This window comes from Oncorhynchus mykiss, chromosome 2, assembly GCF_013265735.2.
Source record: "Oncorhynchus mykiss isolate Arlee chromosome 2, USDA_OmykA_1.1, whole genome shotgun sequence".
NCBI lineage: Eukaryota > Metazoa > Chordata > Actinopteri > Salmoniformes > Salmonidae > Oncorhynchus > Oncorhynchus mykiss.
In genome coordinates, this window is record NC_048566.1 from 39,402,133 (window position 1) to 39,420,523 (window position 18,391).

General features: G+C 42.5%; 3 protein-coding genes across 5 annotated transcripts; 2 read left to right on the plus strand and 1 right to left on the minus strand.

Moving 5' to 3' along the window:
* Positions 1–1,688: 1,688 nt before the first annotated feature.
* Positions 1,689–8,387, plus strand: LOC110501538 (T-cell surface glycoprotein CD4-like). Its single transcript, XM_036947997.1, has 9 exons — positions 1,689–1,748; positions 1,927–2,076; positions 2,456–2,611; positions 3,065–3,325; positions 3,511–3,909; positions 4,554–4,811; positions 6,570–6,676; positions 6,804–6,853; positions 7,195–8,387. Exons 1-9 carry the CDS (start codon positions 1,697–1,699, stop codon positions 7,223–7,225), a joined length of 1,464 nt encoding a protein of 487 aa, XP_036803892.1. The 5' UTR covers positions 1,689–1,696; the 3' UTR covers positions 7,226–8,387.
* LOC100301666 (C type lectin receptor B) lies at positions 8,116–10,438 on the minus strand. The gene is given in 5 exon segments (NM_001160495.1): positions 8,116–8,625; positions 8,827–8,948; positions 9,032–9,189; positions 9,821–10,069; positions 10,352–10,438. Coding segments are annotated over 5 exon segments (723 nt in total). The 5' UTR covers positions 10,377–10,438; the 3' UTR covers positions 8,116–8,456.
* Positions 10,439–11,323: 885 nt separating this feature from the next.
* Positions 11,324–17,869, plus strand: LOC110489499 (C-type lectin domain family 4 member E). 3 transcript variants are annotated; one of them, XM_036948019.1, is made up of 6 exons: positions 11,324–11,789; positions 12,545–12,598; positions 15,614–15,745; positions 16,322–16,473; positions 16,556–16,677; positions 17,042–17,869. In XM_036948019.1, the coding sequence occupies exons 1-6, from the start codon at positions 11,705–11,707 to the stop codon at positions 17,202–17,204; spliced, it is 708 nt and encodes a 235-aa protein (XP_036803914.1). In that variant the 5' UTR covers positions 11,324–11,704; the 3' UTR covers positions 17,205–17,869. The 3 variants fall into 3 exon arrangements, with proteins under 3 accessions (XP_036803914.1, XP_036803924.1, XP_036803905.1); XM_036948010.1 differs by lacking the exon at positions 12,545–12,598 and adding an exon at positions 12,359–12,469 and having other exon boundaries at positions 11,331–11,789; XM_036948029.1 differs by lacking the exon at positions 12,545–12,598 and having other exon boundaries at positions 11,327–11,789.
* The last annotated feature ends 522 nt before the right edge of the window (positions 17,870–18,391 follow it).

Consider the following 18,391-nt stretch of genomic DNA (forward strand, 5'->3'; position numbering starts at 1 on the left):
ACCACAGCCTCAGGCATTCGCCCCCTCTCTCTCCTCCCCCATCCCTCTCTCAACCAAGGCCCACCACAAAGCTACTGCTTCTCTCCCTCCACCTTTCTTCGTTCTTCCTCTTCTTTTTGTCTGTCTCTCAACTTCTCTAAATCAGAGACCACCACAAACCCCATCCTTTCTCTCTTTTTTTTTTTTACTCTGACAACAAGAATCACTGTCATGTGAATGGGAATCAGTCGGGGTTAATGTACTCCAATTTCAGTCAAGTAAATGAAATCAATTTAATGTGAATCAGTGAATTTATCGAAATGTGTGTGTTTTAAATGGGTAAAAGATGGCGTTTACAGTACATGACAAAAGGGAGGAACAGAAATTGGGTCTCTTCAGTGACAGTTTTTGCTGACATCAAAATAAATCAAATAAATCAAATAAATCAAATTTTATTTGTCACATACACATGGTTAGCAGATGTTAATGCGAGTGTAGCGAAATGCTTGTGCTTCTAGTTCCGACAATGCAGTAATAACAAGTAATCTAACTAACAATTCCAAAACTACTGTCTTGTACACAGTGTAAGGGGATAAAGAATATGTACATAAGGATATATGAATGAGTGATGGTACAGAGCAGCATAGGCAAGATACAGTAGATGGTATCGAGTACAGTATGTACAAATGAGATGAGTATGTAAACAAAGTGGCATAGTTTAAAGTGGCTAGTGATACATGTATTACATAAGGATACAGTCGATGATATAGAGTACAGTATATACGTATGCATATGAGATGAATAATGTAGGGTAAGTAACATTATATAAGGTAGCATTGTTTAAAGTGGCTAGTGATATATTTACATAATTTCCCATCAATTCCCATTATTAAAGTGGCTGGAGTTGAGTCAGTGTCAGTGTGTTGGCAGCAGCCACTCAGTGTTAGTGGTGGCTGTTTAACAGTCTGATGGCCTTGAGATAGAAGCTGTTTTTCAGTCTCTCGGTCCCAGCTTTGATGCACCTGTACTGACCTCGCCTTCTGGATGATAGCGGGGTGAACAGGCAGTGGCTCGGGTGGTTGATGTCCTTGATGATCTTTATGGCCTTCCTGTGACATCGGGTGGTGTAGGTGTCCTGGAGGGCAGGTAGTTTGCCCCCGGTGATGCGTTGTGCAGACCTCACTACCCTCTGGAGAGCCTTACGGTTGAGGGCGGTGCAGTTGCCATACCAGGCGGTGATACAGCCCGCCAGGATGCTCTCGATTGTGCATCTGTAGAAGTTTGTGAGTGCTTTTGGTGACAAGCCGAATTTCTTCAGCCTCCTGAGGCTGCGCCTTCTTCACGACGCTGTCTGTGTGAGTGTACCAATTCAGTTTGTCTGTGATGTGTATGCCGAGGAACTTAAAACTTGCTACCCTCTCCACTACTGTTCCATCGATGTGGATAGGGGGGTGTTCCCTCTGCTGTTTCCTGAAGTCCACAATCATCTCCTCAATCATACCGTCATACTGTAGGATATAAAAGGTATAGCTAGATGTTATTGTTTAACTAGATGTTATTGTTTAACCTTTTATATTCCAAGAAGAAGCGCTACTACTTGATGTGAACTGTTGATTTGTTTCCACAGTATTTGATCTTGGGTGACAGGAAATACATGACTATAGCAAGTCGCCTTATTCAGCGTTTGTTGCTCTTTGTTTTCAGGAGAAGCTACAAAATGAATTCTGGATTCCTTTCCATCGTTATTGCTTTGTTCATCTCTTCAACAGGTAAGATAGAATTTTCTGAGAGTGTTTATACTCTATGTTATATTATATAGCAACAGATACATTTCTGTAAAGGTAACTTACTATTGGACGTAAAGTATACATATATATATATATATATATATATATATATATATATATATATATATATATATATCTTGCCTTCTGTGTTCTCCCTCAGGGGCTGAAGATGTGGTGTATGGTCAGGTGGGAGGGACGGTCACACTCCCCAGATTGAAGTGGGGTTCAGATAAGGTGACGGTACAATGGTACTTTGGGATGGACCAAAAATCTTTGATATTCCGCAATACCCAGGGTCGAGAGATAATAGGTGAGTGAGATTAGTGCGAGAGGGTATCCAGCTTTAATCAAGCGTGACCATTTTTTTTGAGCTAGAAACATATTGAGCTTAACAGTATTTGGTAGTTGGCTTTTTTTAACCTGATTTTGACTAGCTTACAATTTGAGGGTTGCTGGCAAACAGAATATCAGGTGCCTACTACTGTTGTTCTCTTGAGCACTTAACCCTTGACCTGCTCAGGTTTACTGCTCTGCCTCTGCAGGTAGCCCTCTGCTGCTTCCACGTTCTCATATGTTTGTGTGGTGTCCAGGTGGTTGGGAATAATATAAGACAGCAAGAAGACACATTTCTCATTCACACTACTACTACTACTACTACTACTATTAATCACTTGATTATTGACATGCAGATCCAGAGTGGAAAGACAGGCTGTCTCTGTCCAAGACTGACTTCTCCCTGATCATCAACAAAATCAGACTGGAGGACTTCAAATCCTTCAAATGTGAACTGAAAGATTTCAGCCCAAAACAAATTACCTTAATCACCACATTCAGACTGTCCCGTGGTAAGTGCAGAGTGATAGAGAGAAGGGATTTCTATGTCTCATGTCTGTTATGAGAAAGATGAGGAAGGAAATGGGGACATTGTGTTCTGTCACCATCATGTGGGGGAAACAAGTACTGCACACGCATGTATGCAAATGTACCTTTGTTTACCCCTCCTCTCTCTCTCTGTCTCTCTCTCTCTCTCTCTCTCTCTCTCTCTTTCTCTCTCTCTCCCTCTCTTGGTCTCTCTCTTTCTTTCTCTCTCTCTCTCTCTCTCTCTCTCTCTCTCTCTGTCTCTTTCTCTCTCTCTCCCTCTCTTGGTCTCTCTCTTTCTCTCTCTCTCTCTCTCTCTCTCTCTTGGGCGCTCTCTCTCTCTTTCTTTGCTCTCTCTCTCTCTCTCTCTCTCTCTCTCTCTATCTCTCTCTGTCTCTGTCTCTCTCCATTTCTCTCTCTCTCCATCTCTCCTCTCTCAGTGAGTGTACAGCCAGTCTCTCCCCTGTTGGCTGGGAAGAATCTTAATCTGAAGTGTGACATAAAGGAAATAATTGAGGGGACACAGAGAAGATGGCTTAGTCCCCAGAAACAGGACCTGAACAAGGACAAGCGTGCCCAGATTGGAAATAACGGGGGCCTGACCGTAATGAATGTCACAGGCCAAGACAATGGAGAGTGGACCTGTGTGGTGACATACCAGGGCAGGGAAGCCTATGCCAACACCCCTGTTACTGTAATAGGTAAGTGTTAAATTGTATGGTCTTCTAGATTATGGTTTATGGTGTTCTAGATTAAATCATTTCCCCTCAAGAAGTAAAATGTCTTCAGACTGAGGTTAAACTGCCCCTTTCCTATCTCTGTCTCTCATTCTCTCTCCTCTCTCTCTTGCTCTCTCTCACTCTCTCAATCTCACTCCCCTTCTCAGACCTCTCCCCTGCTCATCCACAGCCTATCTACACCTCCGTCTCCTCCCTCTCTCTTCTCCATCTGCCATGTTTCTTTTCCATTCCGCTTCCTCTATCCTGGTCAGACAGCCAGGAGAAGGGCATCCAGGGAGGCCGCTGGACCTTTACCCCAAGCCCAGCGGCAGGCTCCCTCACTGGGGTCGTCCAGACCCTCGTCAACCTCTCCCCGGGGCCTCCATTAGCCTGGGTGGCCAATCAGAAGAGAGGGCTGGATGTCTCAGCCCTGCAGAGGAAAAATCTAAACCTCTCCCTGTCAAAGAAAGGGGTGACGGAGGGGGACAGGGGCGACTACACCTGCGCTGTGGAGTTCCAGAGGGGGGACACCCTGAAGAGAGAAATGCGTGTGGAGGTGCTACAGGGTAAGTCAAGCTTTGTGGCAGTCCTGAGAAAATGTGCTTCTCCTTTCTTCCTACCTTCTTTACTTCCTAACTTTGTCGCTACCTTCCTTCCTCCTTCCTTTTAACTCTTCCCTTGCTTAAAATCACTTTGATTTGTCAGCGCTCAATTGTATAATCAGTACCTCCCGACATCTCTCTAACCTTCCCTTCTTCCCTCTCTATCCCTCTTTCCCTCTTTCTCCCTTCATTGTCATTCAAACCCGCCAGACCATCGTCATGGCAATGCAGCTCCTTCTTTCTATGCTTCTGTTTATTGCACCCAGACAGTTTTCTCATCTCCTTCTGTCGTTCATTGGGAACAGTCTGTCCCCGGTGTATTGTGACCTGTGTCTAATTCATTGGATAATACACTTGTCTGGCTCCACTTGTTTTAATAGTGTATAAAATGAGGTTTCTCTCTGCCAGGATAATATGCCAGCTGGATGGATACTAACAAAAAAAATGTGTTTCTCCACGTTTTTGTAAAAAAAAAGTTAAAAAATGTTTTGTCTGTCTCTGCCTTTTTATCACATCAAAAAGGTGAATTTTCTTTCTTTCTCTGTCTGTCTCACTCTCGCTCACGCTCTCTCTCTCTCTCTCTCTCTTGCTCTCTCTCTCCTGTCCAGTGTTTACCTCTCCAGGTCCAGTGGCCTTTTTAGGTCAGGAGGTCAACCTCACCTGTACCCTGGGCCAGCCTCTGACCTCTGACCTGGAAGTGAAATGGATCCCACCACATCACTCCTCCCTCCTCCCTTTAGACTCCTCCCCCCACCCCACCCTTCTCACCATCCCCGAAGCGACGTATGGAAATGGTGGGAGGTGGAGGTGTGAATTGTGGAGGAACAAAACCAAGCTGACGTCAGTGGAGATTACTCTGAAGATAGGTGAGAAAGGAGAAACAGGAAGTGACATGGTCAGGATGTGGTTAGGGTGTGTGGTGAGTGTGTGTGTAGAGGTTAGGTTGTACCTATTGAGGTTAGGGTGAAATTAGCCTCACTGGTCAGTGGCCATGCTTACTGCAGCACTTTAAACAGTATAGTACCACAGTACTACTACAGTAATTAAGTACAATGTACTTATAGCAGACAGTACTATAAGCCTGTAAAGAAGGAAGCTCTGATGTGTGCTTTGCACACCTACCTTACAGGTATGCTATTCAGTATGCTATGAGCATAGAGGTATATTTCAGTAAAGCCTACCCAGAAATACAATATATCACTTTAAAAAAATTATAATACTCTTATTGAAAACCACATACTGTCATACGTTAATACTTCTTTATTGGTTTGATAGGCTGTAAAGTTATCAGTGTAAATGTAAAGTTATCAGTGTAAATGTAAAGTTATCAGTGTAAATGTAAAGTGATCTTTATTTAACTAGGCAAGTCAGTTAAGAACAAATTCTTATTTTCAATGACGGCCTAGGAATGGTGGGTTAAATGCCTGTTCAGGGGCAGAACGACAGATTTGTACCTTGTCAGCTCGGGAGGTTTGAACTTGCAACCTTCCGGTTACTAGTCTAACTCTCTAACCACTAGGCTACCCTGCCGACCCAACTGGGGTAAATGTAAAGTTATCCTGGGGTAAATGTAAAGTTATCTGGGGTAAATGTAAAGTTATCTGGGGTAAATGTAAAGTTATCTGGGTTAAATGTAAAGTTATCTGGGGTAAATGTAAAGTTATCTGGGGTAAATGTAAAGTTATCTGGGGTAAATGTAAAGTTATCTGGGGTAAATGTAAAGTTATCTGGGGTAAATGTAAAGTTATCTGGGGTAAATGTAAAGTTATCTGGGGTAAATGTAAAGTTATCTGGGGTAAATGTAAAGTTATCTGGGTTAAATGTAAAGTTATCTGGGGTAAATGTAAAGTTATCTGGGGTAAATGTAAAGTTATCTGGGGTAAATGTAAAGTTATCTGGGGTAAATGTAAAGTTATCTGGGGTAAATGTAAAGTTATCCTGGGGTAAATGTAAAGTTATCTGGGGTAAATGTAAAGTTATCTGGGGTAAATGTAAAGTTATCTGGGGTAAATGTAAAGTTATCTGGGGTAAATGTAAAGTTATCTGGGGTAAATGTAAAGTTATCCTGGGGTAAATGTAAAGTTATCTGGGGTAAATGTAAAGTTATCTGGGGTAAATGTAAAGTTATCTGGGGTAAATGTAAAGTTATCTGGGGTAAATGTAAAGTTATCTGGGGTAAATGTAAAGTTATCCTGGGGTAAATGTAAAGTTATCTGGGGTAAATGTAAAGTTATCTGGGGTAAATGTAAAGTTATCCTGGGGTAAATGTAAAGTTATCTGGGGTAAATGTAAAGTTATCTGGGGTAAATGTAAAGTTATCTGGGGTAAATGTAAAGTTATCTGGGGTAAATGTAAAGTTATCTGGGGTAAATGTAAAGTTATCTGGGGTAAATGTAAAGTTATCTGGGGTAAATTTAAAGAAATCTGAGGTAAATGTAAAGTTATCTGGGTTAAATGTAAAGTTATCTGGGGTAAATGTAAAGTTATCTGGGGTAAATTTAAAGAAATCTGAGGTAAATGTAAAGTTATCAGTGTAAATGTAAAGTTATCAGTGTAAATGTAAAGTTATCAGTGTAGAACTTGCATACTGATTCTGTTTCTCTTGATGTTGTTCTGATGGACAGAGCGAGTCCCCATGGACGTGTGGCTGTTGGTCACCATCTGTGCCGCAGCCGTCATCTTCATCCTCCTCCTCATCCTCACTGTCATCCTCATCCGACGCCACAGACAGGTACAGTTTGGTGATTTAATCAGATATTTATTTTAGCATAAAAATGTACTCACTATCTCTTACATTTTGCTGTGTCTTGTTGGTAGTGTTACTGAGCTTTCCTGTGTGTGTTTTTGTCGGTTTTCAGCGGGTGATGATGCCCAGACGTGGCAAACGCAGATTCTGCAACTGCCAAGAGTGAGTGTAATTTCCTGCGCACGCACGCGCGCTCACACACACACACACACACACACACACACACACACACACACACACACACACACACACACACACACACACACACACACACACACACACACACACACACACACACACACACACACACACACACACACACACACACACACACACACACACACACACACGCACGTGTTCAAGGTAGAAGCCTAAACTATTTTGCCTCTCTTGCCAACTACATTTTGTTGCCTTGGGCTATCTGTTGCACCTCCCATATTTGAGAAATACTGTGTGAGAATGGTTATTTACAGTGCTAACCATTCTGTTTCCATCTGTTACAGCCCCAAACCAAAAGGATTCTACAGAAACTAGAGATATTGTACAGACCGGAATCCCTGTCAATGGACAATGTGTCTACTGTTTTGTCTTAGCTATTCTATTCTGACACAAAGAAACACCAAAATGACAAAAGAAGCAAGAAAGAAGATTTTTTCATGTGATGTTTGATCATTGATTTCACAAGTGTATATTGTCATGCTTTATGACCTATGATTGAGCTACAATTGAACAAATACTGTATATAAATATGTATAGCTACTGTCACTTTTGTATTACTGTACACTGTATTACTGTTCCATGACATAGACTGTCCAGGTTAATCCAGGTGAAAGCTATGTCACTTGTTAAATTCACCATGGGTTGTGTGCATGTGCCATTCAGATGCTGAATGGGCAAGACACAAAATGTAAGTGTCTTTGAACGGGGTACTTGTAGTAGGTGCCAGGCGCACCGGTTTGTGTCAAGAACTGCAACACTCTTGGGGTTTTCACAGTCAACAGTTTCCTGTGTGTATCGCAGTGGAGGCTCCTCAGAGGAGGAAGGGGGGGACCATCCTCCTGAGTGAATGTCCTAAAAATTAAAATAGTGAAACATAATTTTTAATTTTAAAAATGCAACTCAATACTAGGAAGGCGTTCCAAATTTTTGGTATACTCAGTGGATATTGCATAGGACTGTTTTAGAGTCCATTATTTACTGAATATTTTATTAAGAGAATGGAAAACCGTCTTAATACTATAGTTTCTCACGGTTTCAGGTGGTGTGAGCAGACCGCTGCGTGATCAGGCTTGTTCCAAAGTTTTGTTGAATTGTTTGAATTAGTAACAGAGAAAATACAGGGGTTATTGTTGTTGTGTTATAGGACTGTCGAATAAAATGTTTGATTTCATTGAAATGATTGAATTAAACAAGCAGTGACTGAGGGGTGACTGATTGGCAGCTTTATTGAAATACCTTCAGTGGTGGGTGGACACCAACACAAGTAGATACCAACGGTCACTTCTTCATCTGTTTTGACTGATTACATTACCGTGACTGGGATTCAATCCAATGCACGTTAGGGAAATGCACATTGCGTTTGACTTTAAAAGGGAATTTACACTTGATTACCACCGCGTTTACACGGAATTTGAATTCCTAAAACATGGGGAAAATCGCATTTAAAATGCACATTGTCAGCAGTGCAACCCTACAATGCGCCTTCTATTGAATCCCTGCCACTCTAAGTTCATTTCATGGTCAGCGGTGTCTTTCACCCGCTGATTCAAGGAGAAGTAGTGGGGAAGGCATCCATTTGACAGATGCGGTGGTAGAGGAATTGACAGGGCACGTCGGACCAGGCATGAGTGTTACTCTGTAGGACCACACAGTCCTCACCTTCCAGCCCACCGGAGACATTGTTATCAGGCTCCGAGCTGTACGGTTGCCAGAAGCTACAGGGAAAGGGAGGTAGGGGGAGAGAAAATATGACGGGTAGGATGGAATTGAAGTCACAGAGAGGGAGAGCGATAAGACAGAAGAAAAAAAGTTAAAAAGGAGGGGACAAATGGTGGAGAAAAAAGCAACAGATATTTTGAGTCAATGTTGTACGTGTCATGTTGAGATTGTTGAATGGGTTTGCAGACCCTACATACTTATTTGTGAGCGTTGTGTTGTCCACCCATCTCCAGTCCCCCTCCATCTCTCTGTCTGATAGGCCGATCCAGAAGTAGTTATTAAACCCACCAATCCTACTTGCCTCTTTTTCCAGGGCTTCCTATAAACAAACACATGGTTGCGATGAGAACACACACACACGAACACACACGCGCACACACACGCGCACACACAGTTTCTTACATGCGAGCTCTTGCTGTGCAGGATGCTAAGGTGGCTGCCCATTGATGTACAATTGTCTCTGCTGCTCGGCCAGTCCATCTTGTCATTACTGAAGTAGTAACATTTTTCATTTACCAGTACATGAAGCCACCCCTCAGGACACCCTGTGAAATTCACCACTATAAACCAGAGAGAGAGATGGTGAGAGAGAGATGGAGAGAAAGAAAGAGAGAGAGAGAGAGGGAGGGAGAACGAAAGAAAGAAAGAAAGAAAGAAAGAAAGAAAGAAAGAAAGAAAGAAAGAAAGAAAGAAAGAAAGAAAGAAAGAAAGAAAGAGAGAGAGGGAGAGAGAGAGAGAGAGAGAAAGAAAGAAAGATATTTGGATATAATTCTACCTTTGTACTGTATGATAGAAATAGTATTCACTATACCCAGCTGTGGGTTCATGTCCTGTGTCAAAGGTGGAATGTCCCAAGATTTATGAAAATGTTGCTGCAATGCATTATGGAAATATTCAGAGAACTTGATAAAAGAGGTAGGGGAATGTAGAGCCATAGATTGGGGAATGTTATTAGGGCCACTAATCACATGAACCTGACCGTGTGACCTCCTGACCCTGTCCTGACCATCTGGGAACATACAATATACAGGATATTTGATGGGATACGTTTAAACAGGAAGCACTAACCACGATCACACAATGAGCAGTTATTTAGGAGATCAGTAATTTGTCCATCAGTGATTCTGTGCCGTCTAGTGGCAATGGAGTTCTTCTCAAACACGTACATAGAGTTTTCTGGCTAGCGCTAACCTGTGGCAGAGCAGTTTTTTGCCAGACTGGCATAGTTATCACGTAGGCGGCTGTAGCGACGCAGCACAGTACTCAGATCCAACTTCAGGGCTGCCAACTCTTCCTCGGGGGTCTCCCGAGGTTGAGTGACATTTGACAGGGGCTCTGCAGCTGCCTGATTGGTGTTGATGGATACCAAGAGGCCAATCAGCACAAAGAGGATGGTCTGACACGTCAGAAGTCCTGCCCACTTCTTCCCCCCCTGGGAACCTGATTGGATTGATCAAAGAGAGAGCTCAACAGAGTTATATTATACAGAATACTGTGCATGTCAGTTAGGGGACAGTTTAACCTGACTAGAATTGAGGTGACAATTCGTATTCCAGCAACAGTTCTACATACAGGATGTGTTTTTTTACGTCTTTTAAATTAATTAACCTAAATATTGTAACAAAGTGACTTGCCCAAATTTGATACACACAAGTACGCACACGCACGCACGCACACACGCACATACACACACAGTGGTGTAGACCGAAAAGTTTATTTTACCTTGCTTAGAATGGTAGTTCTTCATGTTCCCTGTGTAATATCACTGGTACATGGTCAGTTAACCGTCCATAAATCGAATTTGTCTCTCTTTCCACTCAGAGTTGGTGTTATATACCGACGCGGCGTGTGTTTGTGAGTGTAGGCAATTGGTTGGAAAGTACAAATTGTGGAAATAACGTTTTGCTGGACCTGAGACAGATTTGAATGGGGAAAGTGAATCAATAGATCTGGTGCAATAGCAGAAAATCTGTCATGGAATTAAACCCTGCTGGTCATGCAGAGTTGGATCAATAGTCTCAGTGAACAAACAAATGCTACCGAACAAACTGGATTTGTCACAGAGTTTGAACATTATTTGCCAATGGTCTGAGCGATCAAGGTTCTCTCTAATGCACAGTCACTAAACATGACTGTGCATTTTCATGAGGTTGACAGAGAGGTTTACAACAAAGGCATGACATTGCACTTTAAGCCGAACGCTCTGTAACAGCATGGGTTTACTTGTTTTGTTTTCACAAATGAGCAGCTGCATCAAATCCATGTGTATATGCAAACACACACACACACACACACACACACACACACACACACACACACACACACACACACACACACACACACACACACACACACACACACACACACACACACACACACACACACACACACACAGAAGGACATACACAGCATGTTGCCCAACCTCTTCCCGTAAGATGTCTAGTTGTTTAACTTGGCATGCTATCGTCCCTCCAGGCTCCAGTTCACTAGCACGTTACAGAGTCATTTTGGCCAGATTCTAACACACCAAATCACATCGAGAAACAGAGTCAAAGACGTTACTTCACAGCATGATTATGTTATTTCCTAAATCCACTACTTTCCATACAAACACACACAGTATGATGGACCCTCCTTCCAGTTTCCAATTTCTTGAGAGTTTTTGTTCAAACACACACACACACACACACACGGACACACACACGCTCTCCTGCCTCATCCCCCTATCACACAGTCCTTCTGGCCAGATTCAGCGAGAGCAAAAAGAGAGCCAGAGAGACAGAGCCAGAGAGCCAGAGCCAGAGAGAGACCAAGAGTAAGCAGGTTTGATGCAATACTAAAAGAACTGCCAGTGAATCTCTGGAGGAAGAACAATAAATACTGAGAAAACTATTTGATGGAACAGAATTGCGAAATCAACTCCCATCCCAGCTGTTTGGAATTACAAACTTTATTTCCCAGCAGTGACTTTATTTACCGTTAGTTACAAAGTCGGGAGATTCTGCAATAGTTGGTATAAGTAAGTTAAACAGTGATTGTGGTGAGAAGAGCTGGTGAAGAACTGAAACTTCAATCATGGAGGTAGAGAACTATACCAGTCTACACGAGTTTACTGAGGACATATCCTCCAGAGGAAACAAGCCTATCCTGAACAACCACAGTAAGTGTGTGTGCGTGTGCGTGCGTGCGTGTGTGCGTGTCCGTGTGTGCGTGCGTGCGTGCATAAGTGTGAGATTGACCATAACTCTAAGGACATGGTATCTCTTTAGGGAATAGTCAGTGTGAGTTTTACAAATAGTCTTTCAGTTTATTGGCTGTTTATCATCTGTTCCTTTGGAATCCTTTAGAACAAATCATTTGAAATATTTTTAATTGTCACCTTTTTACAACGTTATGGTTCCATGTTAGCCCACTGCACAATTGTAGGCAGTTACAGGTAGATTAGAGAGGTAGTGTTCATAGTCAAAGGACTTGTCTGGACAAGAAAAACATCTGAAGCATGAAAGGTGAATGACAGGTGAACAAAAAAAATGCCCTGTCACACTCGCACTTGTCTTTTCTTACTGGTACTGATTTGACAGATGAATGCTATTTTGAAGAAGGTTTGACTTGCAATGACTGTTATATGTGGTTATTTTTTGTGCCTATAGTTAAATGCTAAATGACTCCAATGTGAATGCAAATGAAAATGTGTCACTCTTTGCATTGAGCTGTAATCTGTCCGATCAGGCGCCCAGGGGCTGAAGAGGGGGTCAGAGTGTCTCAGAGGTCAGACAGCCCTCTTTGTGCTGATTGGTCTATTGGCCTCCATCTGTGCCAACATCGCTCTGAGCGTGCTCTGTGAGTTAACATCTCTCTCTCTTTCTCTCTCTCTCTCTCTGTCTGTATGTCTCTTTTTCTCTCTCTCCAACCCAGCACCACCCCTCTCCCTCACTCTTCCTCGTCATGCCTTTTTGGGCATGCAGAATGGTAACGACAGTTGTGGCAGTTGTGCAATCCAAAAGGAACAAAAGTCCAGAACTGTGAAATTTGCTCCCTCCCAGGACTCTCAGTCTCTGGCAGCCCAGACTGTTCAGTAGTTACAGTGCCTTGCGAAAGTATTCGGCCCCCTTGAACTTTGCGACCTTTTGCCACATTTCAGGCTTCAAACATAAAGATATAAAACTGAATTTGTTTGTGAAGAATCAACAACAAGTGGGACACAATCATGAAGTGGAACGACATTTATTGGATATTTCAAACTTTAACAAATCAAAAACTGAAAAATTGTGCGTGCAAAATTATTCAGCCCCCTTAAGTTAATACTTTGTAGCGCCACCTTTTGCTGCGATTACAGCTGTAAGTCGCTTGGGGTATGTCTCTATCAGTTTTGCACATCGAGAGACTGAAATGTTTTCCCATTCCTCCTTGCAAAACAGCTCGAGCTCAGTGAGGTTGGATGGAGAGCATTTGTGAACAGCAGTTTTCAGTTCTTTCCACAGATTCTCGATTGGATTCAGGTCTGGACTTTGACTTGGCCATTCTAACACCTGGATATGTTTCTTTTTGAACCATTCCATTGTAGATTTTGCTTTATAAGTTTTGGATCATTGTCTTGTTGGAAGACAAATCTCCGTCCCAGTCTCAGGTCTTTTGCAGACTCCATCAGGTTTTCTTCCAGAATGGTCCTGTATTTGGCTCCATCCATCTTCCCATCAATTTTAACCATCTTCCCTGTCCCTGCTGAAGAAAAGCAGGCCCAAACCATGATGCCGCCACCACCATGTTTGACAGTGGAGATGGTGTGTTCAGGGTGATGAGCTGGGTTGCTTTTACGCCAAACATAACGTTTTGCATTGTTGCCAAAAAGTTCAATTTTGGTTTCATCTGACCAGAGCACCTTCTTCCACATGTTTGGTGTGTCTCCCAGGTGGCTTGTGGCAAACTTTAAATTACACTTTTTATGGATATCTTTAAGAAATGGCTTTCTTCTTGTCACTCTTCCATAAAGGCCAGATTTGTGCAATATACGACTGATTGTTGTCCTATGGACAGAGTCTCCCACCTCAGCTGTAGATCTCTGCAGTTCATCCAGAGTGATCATGGGCCTCTAGGCTGCATCTCTGATCAGTCTTCTCCTTGTATGAGCTGAAAGTTTAGAGGGACGGCCAGGTCTTGGTAGATTTGCAGTGGTCTGATACTCCTTCCATTTCAATATTATTGTGTGCTCCTTGGGATGTTTAAAGCTTGGGAATTATTTTTGTATCCAAATCCGGCTTTAAACTTCTTCACAACAGTATCTCGGACCTGCCTGGTGTGTTCCTTGTTCTTCATGATGCTCTCTGCGCTTTTAACGGACCTCTGAGACTATCACAGTGCAGGTGCATTTATACGGAGACTTGATTACACACAGGTGGATTGTATTTATCATCATTAGTCATTTAGGTCAACATTGGATCATTCAGAGATCCTCACTGAACTTCTGGAGAGAGTTTGCTGCACTGAAAGTAAAGGGGCTGAATAATTTTGCACGCCTATTTTTCAGTTTTTGATTTGTTAAAAAAGTTTGAAATATCCAATAAATGTTGTTCCACTTCCTGATTGTGTCCCACTTGTTGTTGATTCTTCACAAAAAAATACAGTTTTATATCTTTATGAAGCCTGAAATGTGGCAAAAGGTCGCAAAGTTCAAGGGGGCCGAATACTTTCGCAAGGCACTGTATAACAATCAATCAATCAATAAAATGTATTTATATAGCCCTCCTTACATGATGTCACAAAGTGCTGTACAGAAACCCAGCCTAAAACCCCAAACAGCAAGCAATGCAGGTGTAGATGCACGGTGGCTAGGAAAAACTCTCTAGAAACGCCAGAACCTAGGAAGAAACCTAGAGAGGAACCAGGCTATGAGGGGTGGCCAGTCCTCCTCTGGCTGTCCCAGGTGGAGATTATAACAGAACATGGCCAAGATGTTCAAATGTTCATAGACGACCAGCAGGGTCAAATAATAATAATCACTGGTTGTTGAGGGTGCAACAAGTCAGCACTTCAGGAGTAAATGTCAGTTGGATTTTCATAGCCGATGATTCAGAGTATCTCTGCCGCTCCTGCTGTCTCTAGAGAGTTGAAAACAGCAGGTCTGGGACAGGTAGCATGTCCGGTGAACAGGTCAGGGTTCCATAGCCGCAGGCAAAACAGTTGAAACTGGAGCAGCAGAACGGCCAGGTGGACTGGGGACAGCAAGGAGTCATCAGGCCAGGTAGTCCTACGGCTCAGGTCCTCTGAGTGACCGAAAGAAAGAAAGAAAGAAAGAAAGAGAGAAAAAGAAAGAAAAGAGAGAAGGAATTAGAGAGAGCGTACTTAAATTCACACAGGACACCGGATAAGACAGGATAAATACTCCAGATATAACAAACTGACCCTAGCCCCCGACACATAAACTACTGCAGCATAAATACTGGAGGCTGAGACAGGAGGGGTCAGGACTTTAAAGAAACACCAATTTGTCCCAATCTGACCTCTCAATTTGGTCTCTATTCCTCTTTTTTTTTTCTCTCTCTCTCTCTCTTTTTTTTTTTCTCTCTCTCTCTCTCTCTCTCTCTCTCTCTCTCTCTCTCTCTCTCTCTCTCTCTCTCTCTCTCTCTCTCTCTCTCTCTCTCTCTCTCTCTCTCTCTCTCTCTCTCTCTCTCTCTCTCTCTCTCTCTCTCTCTCTCTCTCTCTCTCTCTCTCTCTCTCTCTCTCTCTCTCTCTCTCTCTCTCTCTCTCTCTCTCTCTCTCTCTCTCTCTCTCTCTCTCTCTCTCTCTCTCTCTCTCTCTCTCTCTCTCTCTCTCTCTCTCTCTCTCTCTCTCTCTCTCTCTCTCTCTCTCTCTCTCTCTCTCTCTCTCTCTCTCTCTCTCTCTCTCTCTCTCTCTCTCTCTCTCTCTCTCTCTCTCTCTCTCTCTCTCTCTCTCTCTCTCTCTCTCTCTCTCTCTCTCTCTCTCTCTCTCTCTCTCTCTCTCTCTCAGTGTTGAGCAGGCCGTTACCTAGTGTTCCCCTGGAGACAGCATCTCTGACCCTGAAGCTGAACTCAGTTCGAGGACGTTATGTCCGTCTCTGTGATGACTACTCCAAACTGGGCCAGAGCTGCTCAAAGACAGGTAAAGGGGGGTTAAGTGTTATTCAGAGTGGATAGATACTTTAGACAACTGTCATTCACTATTACATTAGTTCACGTAAGAAATGGTGCACTGTAAAGGGGTTGTCGTGAAGTTAACAGTTACTTACAGGAATCTGTCAACTATTTATTTTAACTTGATGCTGGAGCCAGAAACAACAATACCATGCACCTGCTAGTGGTCAAAAGGTTTTTGGTGCTCCAAGAATACAGTACAATACTGTATTCTGTGGGACAGAAATGCAGTACCATTCAAAATAGGGCAATTCTTTCCCCGCCCAGAAAATGTTCCCACAATGCATCACAATTCACAGTATGCTGCAGTAAAACGTTTCACAGTATCATACTGTTGATAATACCCCAAATGACTGTATAATGTACAGTCTTACTTTAAAGTGTACACTGTACAATATACATAAGATATGAATTACCCATGCATTTTTACTCATCCGTCTCTCTTTGTCCTTTTCATCTTCACCTCTTCATCTTCTTATCCTCCTCTTCTCCCTCTCTATTCCTGTTCTCCTCCTGTTCTCTTTCTCCTCTCCTCTTCTCACAGTAAGTAAGTGTAGGGAGTGTCCTGAGGGCTGGATTCATGTAGATGAGAAATGTTACTCCTTCAGTAATGACAAGATGGACTGGCCGAGCAGCAGAGACAGTTGTACTTCCCTGGGCAGCCACCTTACCATCCTGCACAGCAAGGAACAGCATGTAAGATAGTGTCTGTGTGTGTGTGTGTGTGTATTTGTGTATGTGTATTCCCCTCATTGTAACCATGACTGTTTGCTTGTAGGACGCTCTGGAAAAAGAGGCCCGGAGGATTGGCGGGTTTGACTACCACTTCTGGATTGGCCTATCAGATATAGAGAAGGAAGGGGATTGGAGATGGGTGGACAACACAACACTGACGAATAAGTATGTGAAGCCCGTCCTAAATAATCCAATTTCACATGTGTTATAATGAGAGGGAGGCAAATAGTTACTTTTCTACACTGTTTCATTCCCTTGCTCCCTTTCTCCATTTGTATTTTCCTTCTTCCTCTTCTTTCATTCTATTCTCTTGTTTCCTTTTTTTCTACCTCTTTCCCTAACTTCCTCCTTTTGTTTTTGGGATTTCTACTTCTCTCCCTCTCTCTTACTCCCTCTCCCCTACCCCCTCTCTCTCTTTTCTCTGCCTTCACCCTCTGTCTCTCTCTCTCTCTCTCTCTCTGTCTCTCTCTCTGTCTCTGTCTCTCTCTTTCTCTCTCTCACCTTCCTTCTCTCCCTGTCTCTCTTTCAGGTATTGGAATGAGTATAGCTCTGAGCCTGACAATCATCACTCAGGAGGATCACACGGGGAGGACTGTGCCACCCTGGACAGCCATTCGCAGACCTGGTTTGACGTACCGTGTGACCACATCTACAAACGCATTTGTCAGATGGATGCCATCCGGCTAGACTGAATCACAGGACTTAAACTAAGCCATGAATTTCCCAATTATCTAGATCTACTGTCCATGCATTCATGAATGATGGCAATGTTTTCTTAAATAGCTTATCCTTTTTATGTCTTTCAAGCGATTTGAGATGTTTTAGTGCAATGAAAAGCGCTATAAAAGTGAAATGATTATTCTTACTGGAAGCATCAGAACTAGAAACTAAACTAGGTTATGGGTCAGATTTACTCAACTACACTGCCAAGTGTGTGTATTACTTTGTATTTTTTCAGAAACCATGAAACAAAATGGGACAGAAAAGGTTAAGAGAAGGGCTAAGATATAGAATGACAAGAGGAGATAAAGATAGTTTTGTGGTATAGCTAGTTTCATGAAATGTTCATTCCCTACTCAAAATAATAGATGCAAACATTTTGCAAATCTGGCACCTTCTGCAAGGAGAATTTCAATGAATGCACTCAATTTAGTAAATCAGTTAATGCAATCAAGGAGGTAGATGCTCTAATCAACTCTGCTGCTTGCCAAACTGATTGCTGGGATACTTTTGAGCAATCTGAGTGCTTTTTTTTATACGTGTGTGACCTGTACATAAATCTCCCAAATATTATGTATTGCTGCACTAACCATGAAAATTAATTCCTGAGAGTCAATAAAACTGTATTTTCAAATGATTTACTCTTCCTCTGATGTCTCTTTCTGTTTTGTGTCTGGGTTTTTACCCGTGCATGTTTCATTTTACTGGAATATATCATTTTTTTTATTGACTTTGGCGAACATCTGTTGGTTTCTCCTGTGTCTTTGCTCATCCAAAGTTGTATTGCTCAATGATGTAGCCTGAAAAAGGAATGTGTTTTCATGTGTTTTTTTAACACATTTAAACACATTTATTTGCTGAAAGTATTTTTTATTTCGTATTTCTAATCCAGAAATCGTATTTTAATTTCTTTAAGACAACACTGTTTCTTACATCATATTTTGCCTTGGTGTTGTACAACATAGGGTGGGAGGAGGGGTAAGGCAGGCAGCTGGAAGGAGGCAGTAGTGGTACCAATCCGGAAGCCAGGGAAGGACTCAACTAGGCCAACAAACTATCGGCCAACTACATACATCACATGTATGTAAGATTATGGAACGTATAATTACAGAAAAGCCAACTTACTTCCTGGAGATCAGGGGGCTGTTATCGCCACATT

What these genes read in the sequence shown, in the direction of transcription:
- LOC110489499 (XM_036948010.1), top strand. Translation starts at nt 11,705, where the DNA reads ATGGAGGTAGAGAACTATACCAGTCTACACGAGTTTACTGAGGACATA. An exon ending in CATCGCTCTGAGCGTGCTCT is followed by an intron (nt 12,470 to 15,613) that starts GTGAGTTAACAT and finishes TCTCTCTCTCAG; the next exon opens with TGTTGAGCAGGCCGTTACCT. An exon ending in AACACAACACTGACGAATAA is followed by an intron (nt 16,678 to 17,041) that starts GTATGTGAAGCC and finishes TCTCTCTTTCAG; the next exon opens with GTATTGGAATGAGTATAGCT.
- LOC110501538 (XM_036947997.1), top strand. Translation starts at nt 1,697, where the DNA reads ATGAATTCTGGATTCCTTTCCATCGTTATTGCTTTGTTCATCTCTTCA. An exon ending in CACATTCAGACTGTCCCGTG is followed by an intron (nt 2,612 to 3,064) that starts GTAAGTGCAGAG and finishes CTCCTCTCTCAG; the next exon opens with TGAGTGTACAGCCAGTCTCT. An exon ending in GCGTGTGGAGGTGCTACAGG is followed by an intron (nt 3,910 to 4,553) that starts GTAAGTCAAGCT and finishes TCTCCTGTCCAG; the next exon opens with TGTTTACCTCTCCAGGTCCA.